The 14,145-nt window shown below is 44.4% G+C and overlaps 2 protein-coding genes across 2 annotated transcripts; one reads left to right on the top strand and one right to left on the bottom strand.

The window, feature by feature from the left end:
- Positions 1-745: 745 nt before the first annotated feature.
- On the top strand, positions 746-1,693 carry LOC119237113 (olfactory receptor 2A12-like). Its single transcript, XM_037501115.1, has one exon. The coding sequence runs from the start codon at positions 746-748 to the stop codon at positions 1,691-1,693; it is 948 nt and encodes a 315-aa protein (XP_037357012.1).
- A 4,311-nt stretch (positions 1,694-6,004) lies between these two features.
- Positions 6,005-7,149, bottom strand: LOC119235827 (olfactory receptor 2D2-like). The gene has a single exon (XM_037499399.2). It carries the CDS (start codon positions 7,147-7,149, stop codon positions 6,211-6,213), a length of 939 nt encoding a protein of 312 aa, XP_037355296.1. The 3' UTR covers positions 6,005-6,210.
- Positions 7,150-14,145: the final 6,996 nt, after the last annotated feature.

The raw sequence follows: 14,145 nt of genomic DNA, 5'->3' as shown, positions 1-14,145 counted from the left end.
GAGACACTGTGGGTGTGGGTTTAGACCACCACAATAAAGTGAATATTACAATAAAGCAGATGTGCTAACAGAGTGACCCACATGCATTTTTTTTTGTTTTGAGGTGCATATGAAAGTTGTTTGTATTAAAGTATAATCCGATAGACTGGCTCAACACATGATTGCCACAAACTTTCAATTGGTAAAATATAAAATGAGTTATGTCTGTATTTCAAAAAAAATAGCTGTTTTTCTGGCTTTACTCAGCTATCTAATAACTTTGATTTTGAAGTTCCAGAGTACCCAAGAAGCTACTCAATTGTCCCAGTGAAGCCCATTTGGGGAGATGCTTCACTGGGGAGGCAGACATGACAATTTGGTATGAAGCGCTCAGCAAGTGTCATATCCTCAAACTTCCAATTCTTTCCTTGACCACTTTGAAATCTTTTATAAGCTCCATAGACTATACAAGTTAATGAAGTGAAAGACACAATTTTGGACCCTCCTTTTGCAAGTTCTACATTTTGAAATGTGCTCTTCATGATTTGGGATTTCAGAACTGGGACTAACTAGTGCAATATTAAGATGCTTTGTGTGTCAAAAGAAATTTTTTTTTAAATTTGGGTTCCAGCTTTGTGGGCATCCTAATAAGCATGTACTTTCCTGCTAGTATTGGGCACTTTTAGACTATGAGTCACAGCAAGGTTTGAATCTGGAGTTTCACCTGTGAGTGACCACTCTGTTCTTTCCCTATACCAGGAGAAGGATGCAGAACTTCCTCTGGGGAAATTGTAGCTCTATTACTGAATTTATTCTCCTAGGATTCTCTCACAATGCAAAGATAAATCTTATTCTTTTCATTGTTTTCCTCTTCCTTTACCTTATCACCCTCCTGGGTAATGGGCTTATTATCACTTTAATACGCATGGACTCTCGCCTCCACACACCCATGTACTTTTTCCTCAATGTCCTATCCATTCTGGATATGGGCTATGTTACCACCACAGTACCCCAGATGTTGGTACATCTAGTTTGCAAAAAGAAGAGCATCTCATATACGAGATGTGTGGCCCAGATGTACATCTTCCTGATGCTAGGCATCACTGAGTCTTGGCTTTTTGCAGTCATGGCTTATGACAGGTATGTGGCCATTTGCCATCCTTTGAGGTATAAAGTCATCATGAGTCCTTTGCTGTGTGTGTCAATGGTAGCCTTCTGTGGATTCTGGGGTATTAGCTGTGCCCTGATATATACTGTCTCTGCTATGATTCTTCCCTATTGTGGCCCCAATGAGATCAATCATTTCTTCTGTGAAGTACCTGCAGTCCTGAAGTTGGCCTGTGCAGACACATCTCTCAACGACCAGGTGGACTTCATCTTGGGTTTCATTCTTCTCATAGTCCCACTCTCCCTTATCATCATTGTCTACATCAATATCTTTGCTGCCATCTTGAAGATTCGTTCAGCCCAAGGGCGAATCAAGGCCTTTTCTACCTGTGCTTCTCATATCACTGTAGTTACTATGTTCTCTATTCCATGTATGGTTATGTACATGAGACCTGGTGCTGAGGCCTCCCCAGAAGAGGACAAGAAGTTGGCTCTGTTCTATAATGTCATCTCTGCCTTCCTCAACCCCATCATCTATAGCCTTCGGAACAAAGATGTGAAGAGGGCTTTCCTCAAAGTGACAGGTTGGGGGAAAGCACCAGAATGAAGTCACAGAAGCATGCCCTCCAGCAAAAAATCTGGGACATAATCTACATGACTTCCATCAAAATTCTTTCCAACATTCAGTGGGTGCACATGATATATTAATGGGTTAGATTCAGTGAGATTAGATATGAAGCACCCCAGAAGGCTTTGACAGTGAATATTCCTCAAGCATGAAGACATCAGACAGTGGACTCCATGAACACAAGTCCTCTATTTGATTCATCTCTTTATCACCGGTTTGTAAGACCTGGCAAAGAACTGGCATCAATATTTATATTTTCTGTTACTAAATGTACATGAGATTGAGTGTTTGAGTTCTGGATTTGTGAAATAAGTTCAAATTTATGGATACAAGATGACTTCAGACTCACAGATCCATGACTTGAGTGTGAATCAAGCAAGGATTTGACAAGATCTGAAGAAAGAACAGTTTAAGAAAAATCAATGGTGATTATATAAAAGAATTCAGGGAAGTAATATAAGTCAGTCTTCATCTGGTACTATTAAGAGAATATGATTTAAGACAAGTAAACCCTCGTGTTACAAAGAAAGGAGCTTTGTTTTAGTAAAGTGATATTTGTAGGCAAGAATAGACTCTCCTAGAATTGGATGAGAATCTCCTCCTACTCTTTCTACTCAAGGAATGGTCAGTGGATTAGCATGACCAGCATTTTAACTGGAAGTTGAATGGGCCTCCCCGGTGGCGCAGCGGTTGAGCGCTGGGTTGCGAAGCTGCCCGCGGCCTCTGCGGCGCCGGTTCGATCCCCGGCTGCTCCCCGGCCACCGGCGGAGGATCCCACATGGTGCGCAGACCTCTCCTGCCGCCCGCTGCTCCCCTCAGCAGTGTACTTCGGTCCTTCTGCCTGCTCTGCTCCCCGCTCTGGCTCTGGTGAATTCTCTCACCCTCCCGTGCTTCTGACTGTACCCAGTGCATGTATAAACAAAACAAACAAACAAACAAAATAAATAAATAAAACATGCCTCTATAAAATAAAAAAAAAAAAAAAAAAAAAAGACATTCAGAATGTTGGCACCTCTACACCTAAGGAACCAGAATTTGCATTTTAAGATTCTATGCATTTTTAAATTTGAGGACAATGATTTAGCTAACACTTCATGGATATTATATCATTTTATCAGGGGGCTTGTAGTATAAATTCCAGGGGGGTTTTTAGTAAAAAAAATTTACAAATTAAGCTCAGTAGTGAATAAAGCTTTTAGAAAAGTGAAGAGAAATCTAAACTTCCTTGACACAGCTATGGCTAAAGGGTTTCAGGTTTGACATCCCAGTCTTTTGTTTTGTGACCTCATTTGCCATTACATTGAGTCTTTCCTGTCTGACATTTTGTTTATGTTGAGGAAAAAACCTGAACTTGGCTTTTGGTTTCCTTATTTGCAAGCTCTTACTTCAGTTTTGTTGAAACTATATATTTGAGAAAAGAATGGATATTCTGTCATTTTTAAGCTAAATGTTCTATAAATGTTAGATCCTGTCAATTGATGTTGTTGTTCATTTCATCTATATTTGTAATGAACTTTTTGCTTGCTGGTTCTATTATTTACTGAAATTTGGAATTTCCAAATATAACTGTGGGTTTGTGTATTTCTTCTTTCTGTTTTATAATTTTTCATTTCATGTGCTTTGAAGCTCAGTTGTTTGTTGTATGTACTTTTAGGATTGACAGGTTTTGGTGAATTCACCCTTTATCACTATGCAACGTCACTCTTTGTCCTTGATTATACTCTTTTGTTGTTGCTCTGAAGTATATTTTGACTAATATTAGTATAGCTAGTATTCTAGCTTTCTTTTGATTAGTGTTTGTATAGTATATTTTTCCCATTTGTTTAATCTACCTATATCGTTATATTATATGCACAGTTGGTGGGAATGTAAATTGATCAAACCAGTGTGGAAAATGGCATGAAGGTTCCTCCAAAAATTAAAATAGAACTACCATATGATTGAACAATCCCACTTCTGGGTATTTCAATGTAAGAATCAGAAGATATATATTCCCGACCAGAAAGTTCACCTTCTGTATTTCTCTTCTTTCAAAAACGCTTCCTTACACTGTGTTTTGGACTGAATTGTTTCCCCTTCCCCCCAAGTTCATATGTGGAGCCCTTAGCAACTTTATTCAGACAGCTAGTATATTTGGAGCTAGGACTTGAAAGAGGTGATGAAGTACTATTAGTGTTTCCTAATCTAATCTGACCAGTATCCTTAGAAGATGAGGAAGTTTGGGAGAGAGAGAGACATTTGGGGTGCGTGTGCACAGACAACATGAGGGGACGCAGAAGATGGCCGTCTGCAAGCCAAGCACAGAGATCCCGGGGGGAACCAAACTGGCCACCACCTTCGTCTTGGACTTCCAGTCTCTGGAACTATGTGAAAATAAATATCTGTTGTTTAAGTTACCCAGTGATGTTTTCTTACTGCAGCCCTAGCAAACAAACACACCTTTTGTTGTCCAGTGCATGTAAAGAGTTGCTTCATAAATTTTGTCCTGTTTTATAGTGGTTTAAAGTGGGAAAATAGTTCTGATATCTGTTACTCAATCATGTCCAGAAACAGAAGTCCCTCCATACATTTTGTTTTTTTTAATTTTATTACTTTTTTTAAAATTTTTATATTCCCCATACAATTGCAACCCCCTGATTTTGACCCCAATCGCTCCCTCCATACATTTTAAAACCACTTCTCAATTCATGGATTAAAGAGAAAAATCATAATTAAAAATGCAGAATAAAGATACTTCGCTATAACAGTGATTGGATTGTGATTTTGTCAGCTGGGTTGATAATTCTTTCCGCAGTTGTGCCTAAGGCCCAATCCTAAAACTAAATAAATTCTTCCTAAAACAATCCCAGTTTTTTAAGGTGGTAACTGTTTCCCAGAATTCCCTCTTTGTATGTTTTGGGATTTAGCCTGCAGAAGTGAAATAGTCTACACTATTTGACTGGAAATTCATAGTCAGAGAGACTGATGGCTAGACCAGTGGAGCCTGAAGATGTAACACTTGAACAGATGAGAAGCTGTACTTATGGTGAACTCACGCAAAACTCCACCCCTCAGGCACTGAGGACACGTCAGACACCACCCCAATAAATGATGCTTTCACGTAAGATGCTCCCTGTTGGTGAGCTCTCCAACTTACATTCCCTTTGATGCCATGTTTAAACTGAGCTGTGAAAATCGGAATGTGAACATGGCTGGCTGTATAGAAATATACTTTGTTCCCCCCTGCAATGCTGAACCATAGTCTGGGCTTTGGCAATGTTCTGTTTGCATAAATTAGGACCTGGACTGACTGTTATTATTTGATAGTGTGAAACATGAATGTGCTAGAGGAAAATGTTTATGAACCAGTGACTTGCCGTACATAATGACTTTATTCTATAAAGATGATTTGAGCTAATTCTAGTCATGGGAATATGCATTGTAGCTGAATGTCACTAGAGCTGATGAAAACACAACTACCGCATACCAAAACTTTGCAGGAGTTGCTGAGGCAGCAAGCAGAGGAAAAAGCCAGTTAATGTGGATGGTGCCCAGTAACATGACCTGAGAATGATGAAGACTGGGATAAGATTAAATAAGCAGAATTCCAGGGAACATCCCTCCAAGGAAGAGGGGAAAGAGCAAAATTTCTCCACTGAGTTTTTTAACCTCTTTCTGGGCTTATTTCATTTTGTATCTGGGGGTGCCACTACATCCACCTCCCTTTTCTAATTTCCCTCACCTTTATGTGGACTGAGTCCCCTTTCCTTGAGATCACCCAAGACAGGCTGTATTTTTCCCAAATGGGCTTTATTAGAAACCAGGGCAAAAAGAAAATAAAAGGTATAAAAATATAAAAGCACAGAAACAAGTGGTTACAAAATAGTATCTTCCTCTTTCTACATTAATATCAATTGACCTTAGGTGCTCTAATTTGTAGATGGATAGATATGGTTCATTTTCTCTTTCTCAAGTCTCGTTCTCTGCTTTTCAGTTTTTGAGTTTCTACTTCTTCAAACCCTCTTCCCTTACGCCTCTTTTACTCTCTAGACTCCAGTCACTTTGCCAGGACAGGAGGATCATGAAACTTATTATTGGTTGATCCTCAAGTAGTACATTTTTAAACATTTAAATTAACATTTGTTGAAAGTTACTATATATCAGTCTCTGTATTTTCTCCTTTAATCATCACAACTTCCCTGTGAGGAAGAGATGCAAGCCTTAGTTAAATGACTTTCAAAAATGCACATATGTAGTAATTCAAGCGTCTCATCCTGGTGTCTGGCACAAAAGTCCAGGCTCTTGATCACTGTGCTGTGTGTCACAATCATCTCTGTCTCAGTCACATCCTCACCATAGAATCTGCAGTGTCCAGGCAGCCTGTTGCCATTGCTGGGTGATGGCCAAGAGTTAGCTTCACGGCGTCCAGCTCTTCCAGGTCTCATGGAAGCTCCTGGGGGAGTTGGTGAATATGAGTCCTCCTTTGGTTGGCTCCCCTGGGCATGAGTTTTAAAGCCTCAATCTGAGGCCCTGGCCCGTCCTATCAATTTGAGGAAGGCCTTTTTCACATCCTTGTTCCTCAGACTGTAGATGACAGGGTTGAGGAAGGCGGTGGCGACATTATAGAAAAGGGCCATTTTCTTGCCACTGTTTGACAGGTAGCCAGAGCCAGGACTCATGTACATGATGATGCAGGGGATGGCGAACATGGTGACCACAGTGATGTGGGAGGCACAGGTAGAGAAGGCCTTGATCCGCCCCTGGGCAGAGCGGATCTTCATGATGGTGGCAAAGATGTTGGCATAGACAATGACAACCAGGGTGAGTGGGACTACGATGACATTGAAACCTGTGATGAAATCCACCAAGTCATTGAGGGATGTGTCTGCACAGGCCAGCTTCAGGACGGCAGGCACCTCACAGAAGTAGTGGTCAATTTCGTTAGGGCCACAGTAGGGCAGGCGTGCAGCAAAGTAGGTATAGCACAGGCCCCCCACAACCCCATAGAATGCACAGATGCCCACCATCAGGAGGCACACCCAGCGGGTCATGATGACCTTGTACCTGAGAGGGTGGCAAATGGCCATGTATCTGTCCACGGACATGATGGAGAAAAGCCAGGACTCGGTGACCCCAAAAAGGAGGAAGATGTACATCTGAGCCACACACCTAGCAAAGGAGATTGCCCTCTTCTTGCTGAGAATGTGCACAAGCATCTGGGGCACGGTGGTGGTGGTGTAGCACACGTCCAGCATGGAGAGAACCCCGATGAAAAAGTACATGGGTGTGTGGAGGCGCGAGTCCTGGTGGATGAGGGTGATGAGGAGGCTGTTGCTCACAAGGATCAGCAGGTAAAAGACTAGAAAGAAGGTGAAGAGCAGAGGATTGGTCCTGGGGTTGGGGGCAAAGCCCAACAGAATGAATTCTGTCACAGCAGACTGGTTGAGTTCCTGCATTGTGATCTCCCTGTTTAAAGAGTTTTGGGGATATATAATTTATTGAGTGTCCTTGCCAAGGGCGCGCAGGAATCTGCACATTCTGTTGCATTTACATTTCCTAACAGGAAGTTTGGATCAGCAGATAGGAGCTCCCCAGATAAGTCCTGAGAGTTGTCTAAGGCGTATCAGGTCTGGTTCAGAATTTTGTTGAGGATCCTAGTAAAAAGGTGGTGTAGACTAAAGCAGGGAAGCACTGCAAGCTGTGGTTTATTATGGGCTGTAGGGATCTGTTTTTTCTTTCCTTGACACATTGTTACTTTTTTCTCTGTTACCCATTCCTTTTTCTGTTTTCTTTTGGGATCACAGAGGTTGCTAACCTATAACACTGGGTTTGTCAGGGTTCAGACTATCATATGCACTGTCTGGGTTAAGGTTTTCCTCAATGGTGGGACTAGAACAAAGGTTAGAATTGGGTATTAAAGTCAAGGCTGTAGAGGATAAAGGTTAGACTTAGTTAAGTTTTAGTTTTTCCTTTCTGGGGAATGAGACTTCACTGGTATTTATTAATGATGTCATTTATTCAGCAATTTTTTTTTACCAAATACTCGCTACTCATGGTTAATCTGAAGGGCAAGGAATAGTTACAGATCATCTGGGTAGAAAAAGTGATTTCATGCTATATGTTTTCTTGCCATTGAATGCAAAAAAAAAAAAAAACACAAACAAAAACCCTAAAACTATAAAGCAATCTAGGAGAAAATATATGGGTGAATGTTTATGGTGGAATAGAGAAAGGTCTTTAAACATAACCTAGAAGCTGCCACTTCCTTCAGCTTCAGGGTGATGCCCCTCTCCCTTCACTAAGCAAATAAAGCAACACAGTTCCTCATCTGCTCTGCTCTAAGAAGTCCAGTATTTTCTTCAATATTTGGGAGAGTTCCTTGTATATCCTGGGAGTTTGTTCTAAAACTCCCTATTCTTGTTAAATTCTTGATCCCTCCTCGTGGCTGTTCCTGTGAGGATGCTGACCTCTTCAGCAGCTCATCCCTGTTCTTTCTCCTTCCTGCTCCCAGACCTCATGAACACAATGCTGTCACTTAAGAGAGCTGTCCTGAAGGCGGGGGCCAAATAAAGGTGACTTACGATGCAGCACAGAACATTGAATTTTAAAATGGAATATTTACTGTTGTAAGTCCCTAAGGCATCTCTGTAGTGGGGTCTTTTCAGTCAGCTGTTCTATCACTAGCTTCCTGGAACCTCCTCCCATCATCTCTGGTCCCCATGTTCTAGGAATCCTTACTCCCCTGGGCATGAGCCACAAGCCCACATTTCTCTATTAGTGCTTTCAAAATTAACAGTGGTCAGAATCACCTGGAGGACTTGCTGAACCATCGCTGATGCCTCCATATTCAGAATCTCATGTTCAGTCCCTCTGGGCTGGAGCCCAATAATTTGTTATTTGACAGTAAGTTTCTGATGCTGCCTGCCAGTTGGGGTCCACACTTTGAGAACCACTGATTTATTTAATTGTGCAGAGAAAGTTCACTCCCTTTCTCTCAATATCCCTGTGCCCTTAATATGCCCCAGCTGCTCCACTCCCCCCACCTAAATGCCAGTGTTTTCTTCCTTTTCATAAGATAAAGACAAAGGAAGAAATAGTAAAGCAAAAGATGAATATTTGGCTATATTAAAAAAAATTCCTGTTTAATAGAGTGCTGACATATGCGGAAGATAAGTAGTTAATGTCATTAGAATAAGATCTCTTCTAAAACAAAGTAAACTAATAATCATTAGTGAGATATGAATAGTCAATTTACAGTAAACCCACAGAAAGGCCAGTAAACCCACAGAAAGGTTTGACCTCTAATATTAGAGATTGCAAATTAAAGCATCAACAAAATATTGGCTTTTAGCCTATAAAAATTGTCAAAAAATAATCTTGAAAAATGAGGAAGCCCAGCATTGCCCAATGAACTGTAAAACGGGGATTTTCCTACATGTTGCTATGGGAAATAAATTACTCCAGCCTGCAGGAAAATCTGGCAGTTTGTAATTTCATTTTTAAGAATTTGGGTAGGGAAAAAATTAGATATGTGGGAAAGATTTTCATCTGGGATATTAGCTGCATGTTATTCCTATTAGGAATAATAGGAGATAACTGGAGATAACCTAACTCTCTTATAAAAATAGGGATTGGTGGAATAAATTATGCTCTATTCATAAGACTGAATACCTGGAGCTTTTAACAACTCATTTTAGAGACAATTTCATATTACAGGGAAATGGTCCAATAGATTTTTAAGTTAAAAAAGCATAATATGAAACTGTATAATTGCCTAATCGTTATAGTGTACAGCTATATAGGTATATGCACAGACAAAAAAATGGAAAGGAATATACCAAAATGTTATCAGTAGACTGTTTTGGTGATTAGATTTATAGGTGATATTTGTCGATGCTCTCTGAACTACCCAATTTTTCCACAATATTTTTATTTTGCATTTTATGGACCACTGTTGCATTAAGAAAGAACATTCAAAATGATACTCTGAAGATGAAATAAATAGGGTTTGGGTGTCTTCATTCAGACTAGTGGATGACAATAAAGTGTGTGTTGTGGGAGAAGATCAGGCGGAGAAGGCAGGGCGGAAACAACTTCTCAGGAACCCAGCGCAGGGAAGAAAGGACTTCTCCAGTGTCCTCGCCTTCTCTGATTCAGCGATTTCCAAGAGGTGAATGCCTAGGTTGACTCGGATCAGGTGAAGTTAGGTTGAGGGGCAGATTGGTAATCCAAGCTAGAAAGACTGTGTCCAGGATGGGAGGTGAGCAGCTCACAGAGGGGAAGAATGTGTCAGTAAAGACTAAGGGTTGATTCTAGATGCCCAAGGCAGGGAGGCTGCTAGGACTGGCAATCAAAAAGAATGGGCCGCTGTGGCCTGAGGCAGTGTCGAGGAAGCAACCTGGGTCAGCACAGCTGGGTTCCGGGGGCAGATTTGCTGATCACTTATGTTGCATAACCCTTGCAAATCACTCTGCCTCTCTGAACCTTGCAGCCGTGTCTGTGTGGGGGAATCCTACCACGTGGACAAACCTAGTCCTGGGTTCAGGCCAGTGAGCAAATACCAAATCAGCACAAGGGTTTGTCGGGTTCTCTGCCTGAGCCAGCACAGGAGGTGGGAACACAAAGGCAGGGACACTTTTCTGCCTCCTAAACTTCCTGTGAGTGTTGAGCCCACAGAGGAGGGAGGCGATGCCCTGGGGAGGGCGCCTCGGTTAGGGCTGCAGGGACCTGAGCTGCCCTCACAGAGGTGCCGCCTGCTGCAGGTGGTCCAGGGCGTGCGCAAGTCCAGAAAGACACTGTTCTCTGGCCACAGCTAATATCCACAGCTAATAATGTTCTCTGGCCAGTCAGTGGGGGCAGGAAAGTCATTTATCATCATTTATCATTATAAAATCATCATAATAAAGTAAACCAGAATTCTTAACAGCGCACCAGGCTTCTCACGTTTGGACACTGCCAACTTTCACACCAGTGACCACATTGCCCCATCAAAGCCCCATGCCTCTGTGTTCCCCGGAGCACTAGTTTGCTGCCTGTTTTTGGGAAGTCACCTTGCCTCCTTGACCCTCACGGTCTCATCTGTAACAGGAAGCACAGTGACTGCTCCTCTGAGGCACCTTTCTACTTATGCCTCGGTTGGGAGGTGACTGGGGCCAGGGAGTGGGGCTACCCAGCTACCGCACCAGCCAAGGAGGCCCACAGTCCCACCTGTCCCCAGGTGCTAGGTTAGCCTGAGGTCAAACAGCCTCCAAGAGGGACAGTCAAGGCAGAAATAGGAGGGGAGGCATGTGTGGTTGAGGCAGAACCCTCCTCTGGAATGTCCACTCTGAGGACAGGATTGGAAATGGGTGTTGGACTGTGTGGGCATTGGCAAGCAGAACTTGGGGTCTTATGATTTCAGAGTTAGACATTTTCTAGTTTTTAAAAATCCTTGAATCTTTCTGTCAAGGCAGATTTCTGCAAGTGCTCAGAATCCACTCTATTCACACCCTCCTCATCCAGACACACTTGGCTCCTGGTGGCTCTACTTAGAGGCTCCTTGAAACTCAATTTGGACACCTCTTGTACAGTCCTCTCATCTTCCCAAAGCCCAGAGAGGGGAAGCAACTGGGCTCAGGTCACACAGCTACAGTGTCTGAAGTAGAGTGAGCACCCAAGTGGCTTTACCCCTAGTCCAGGCTCTGACGATGCCAAGTGCTGGTCTTGGAGGTGAGCCATGAGCCACAACACAGGACCTGGAGAAGGAGGGAGGCTGCAAACTACATCCCAGCTCTTAGGATAGAGAAACACTTAAAAAAGGATCACAGTGATGAGAGATTACCCAGTTCTTACCTCCAGCTTGTGCCTGTAGGTGGAGGGCAGAGGAAACAGAGGAAATATGTGTGACAGACCTCTACCTCCAGGATCCCTCGTCCTTCCACGAGTTTTTGTCTTTGTCCAGAACTGAGCCTGAGGCTGCTTTCTAGTCTCACTTTCCTTGACTGGTCTGCTGCGTGTCTTGGGGTCAGTTGCTTGGCCTCTCTGAGCCTCAGGTTCCGACTCTGTCACCGCTAGATTTGACAACCTGTTGCCAGTGAGAAGACAGGAATGGGTTATGAATGGCCAGGTCCGGGCAGGGGGAGTCTCTAGTCCCCAAGTTGACTGGAACTTGGGGTGGGGCGTGCCAGCCTTGGTCCCATGGCAGGATATAGTGGAAATCAGAGAAAACTTGTTTGCTTTTTCTCCCTGGACCCTTATATTTATCTTCTCCTCCCACATCTACTCCCTTGCAGCACAGGCCAGGAGAGGAACAACTCAAGGCAGTTTTGAATGTTTACTTTTGCAATTTACCAGCGTGACTGAGCAAGTAATTATTTTGTATCTGTGAAAAAGGGAGATTTATTGCAATAATATCTATTAAGTCAGGTTCTTAAGCTGTATGGTTTCCCCTTCCCTTTTGCAGCCCTTCCGCCCGCCCCCTGCTCCTGTTCCGTCTCTCTCTCCTTCCCCCCACCCTCTCCCCCTTGGATCTGCACAGACGTGCAGAGGCTACAAATGAGCCAGAGAAACAGGTAAAACTAGAAAGCAACAAAAGTGGAGAAAATTATGAAAGAAGTCAGAGAGGCCTCAGAAGGGAGAGAGAGATGAACCCCAGTGACTAGAAAACCAGAAACTGGGGCCCAGTCAAGGCGAGAGAGAAACTGCAGCTGAGAGCGCAGCTCAGGGGGAGGAAGGTGGAAGAGGTTTATTCTTTGTGGAAGAAGAGGAACGGAGACGAGGGGAAAGAGGCAGAGAGATGTGCAGACCCAGTGGGGCAGAGTCAGAGGGGCAAAACCAGACACAAAAGGGGGAAAAGGCAGGGGACAAAGGAGAAGGCTGAAGAATGTCTGCGCTGCTGGGCAGGTGAGGTGTGAGCAAGGGCTGAGTCAGAGACACCGCATGGCTGGGAAGAGGCTGTTGGACCCACAGAGGCAGAGGCAGAGGCAATAGGACAGGGGATATGGAGGGATGCAATCTCCCAGAGAGAAGAAAGAGCTGGAAAGGGAGGCCAGGAACAAGAAGATGGGGTGACTGAGAAAAGGGAAGAGCTGGAGACGAGAGGGAAGAGAGATTCCTGACAGTGGCAGAGGGATAGATTGGGGAACGAGATCAAGAGGGAGGCCCAGAGAAACACTAGGGAGAAACACTTGTGAATCAGAGGCAGCTCCAGCCTGAGGATACTGGTGAGGCTCAGGGATGGCTAGAGGGACACGGTGCTGCAGGCAAATCCAGAGGCAGAGTGAGCAATAAAGAGATGTCAGGAGACAAAGAAAGGCAGATAAGGGGATGACTCAGTCAAAGAACAGCAGAAAGGAAGGAGCTGTGGGACAGAAAACAGAGACAGAGATGGATGGATGGATGGAAAGCAAGAAAGCAGAGAGAGATAATAACAGACGTAAAGAAAGAGAAAGGAGTGCGTGTACGTGCGCAGACGCGCTCATGCAGACAAGCGGGTGCACACGTTCACACAGACATGGGAAAGAGACGGCGCAGGGAGAGACAGGCGGAACTGCAGACCAGGCTGAGCTCCCACCCAGAGCCCCCCCAAGCTGGGCATGGGGGGCAGCCGGTAGCCTCACTTCCTCTCCAGAATGGTTGGGGGCACAGTGGTCCTGGGCTTATAACTCTGCAAGGAAAGGGGTTGTGGGCTGGGCTCCCTCAGACTCCCGGCCGCTGCTGAGTGACATGGGGCCCCAGGGATGTAGCAGGACAGTTTCTGCAGCACCTCCTGGTCTAGGGAGGAAGCCCTGGGTTCCCCCTGTGCCTCTGTACTCCCCAAGGATGCTCAGGCTCCAGCCTTGCCCTTCTGGAGGCCCAGATTGGGCTTGGGGCGGGTGAGGCTCAGCTGGGGACCGCAGGGCGGATGCTGGGGAGTGTGTGTGCTGGGCTCAGGCAGGGCCCTGAGGGCAGCCCTTTCCTCCTTCCCCAGGAAAAAAAAAAAATGAGGCACCCTGGGAGGTCTGGAGTGATGCAGGCCATGAAATTGTCCTCTCCTCCTGCCAGGTGGTGTCCCCGGGGCAGCTCCACCCCTAGCACTGTAGGCAGTGCCTAGGGTCCCTGAGCTTTCTAGTCTACACTTGCTGGAGACTGGAAAGGTAAGATTATTGACTAAAAAGTAGGGATCCTGGAAAAAAAAAAAAAAACTAGGTTTAAGTGACTTAAATACAACATCGTACCAGTTAATCAGCTGCAACTCACTGAGCTGTCATAGAAGAGAGTGAGCGATCTGTTTATTCTATTTCTTGTAGACAAAGATACATGCGCTGTGTACCCTACAAAGCCCAGGGAGGCCTTAAACTGCCCAGGGGTCCTTCAGGGCGTAGCCCAGGCGGGTGTGTGCTGGCTTTGCAGATCACTAGTTGAGAGGATTTTCTCAAGCAGAAGAGACCAGGCCTGCAGCACAGAGGCTTGAGATGCCAACAGAAAGGTCTTGC

This window comes from Talpa occidentalis, unplaced genomic scaffold (genome assembly GCF_014898055.3).
Source record: "Talpa occidentalis isolate TD23 unplaced genomic scaffold, MPIMG_talOcc4v2.1 talOcc4.9, whole genome shotgun sequence".
NCBI classification, from domain to species: Eukaryota; Metazoa; Chordata; class Mammalia; order Eulipotyphla; family Talpidae; genus Talpa; species Talpa occidentalis.
This window is presented reverse-complemented; position numbering and strand designations above follow the sequence as displayed.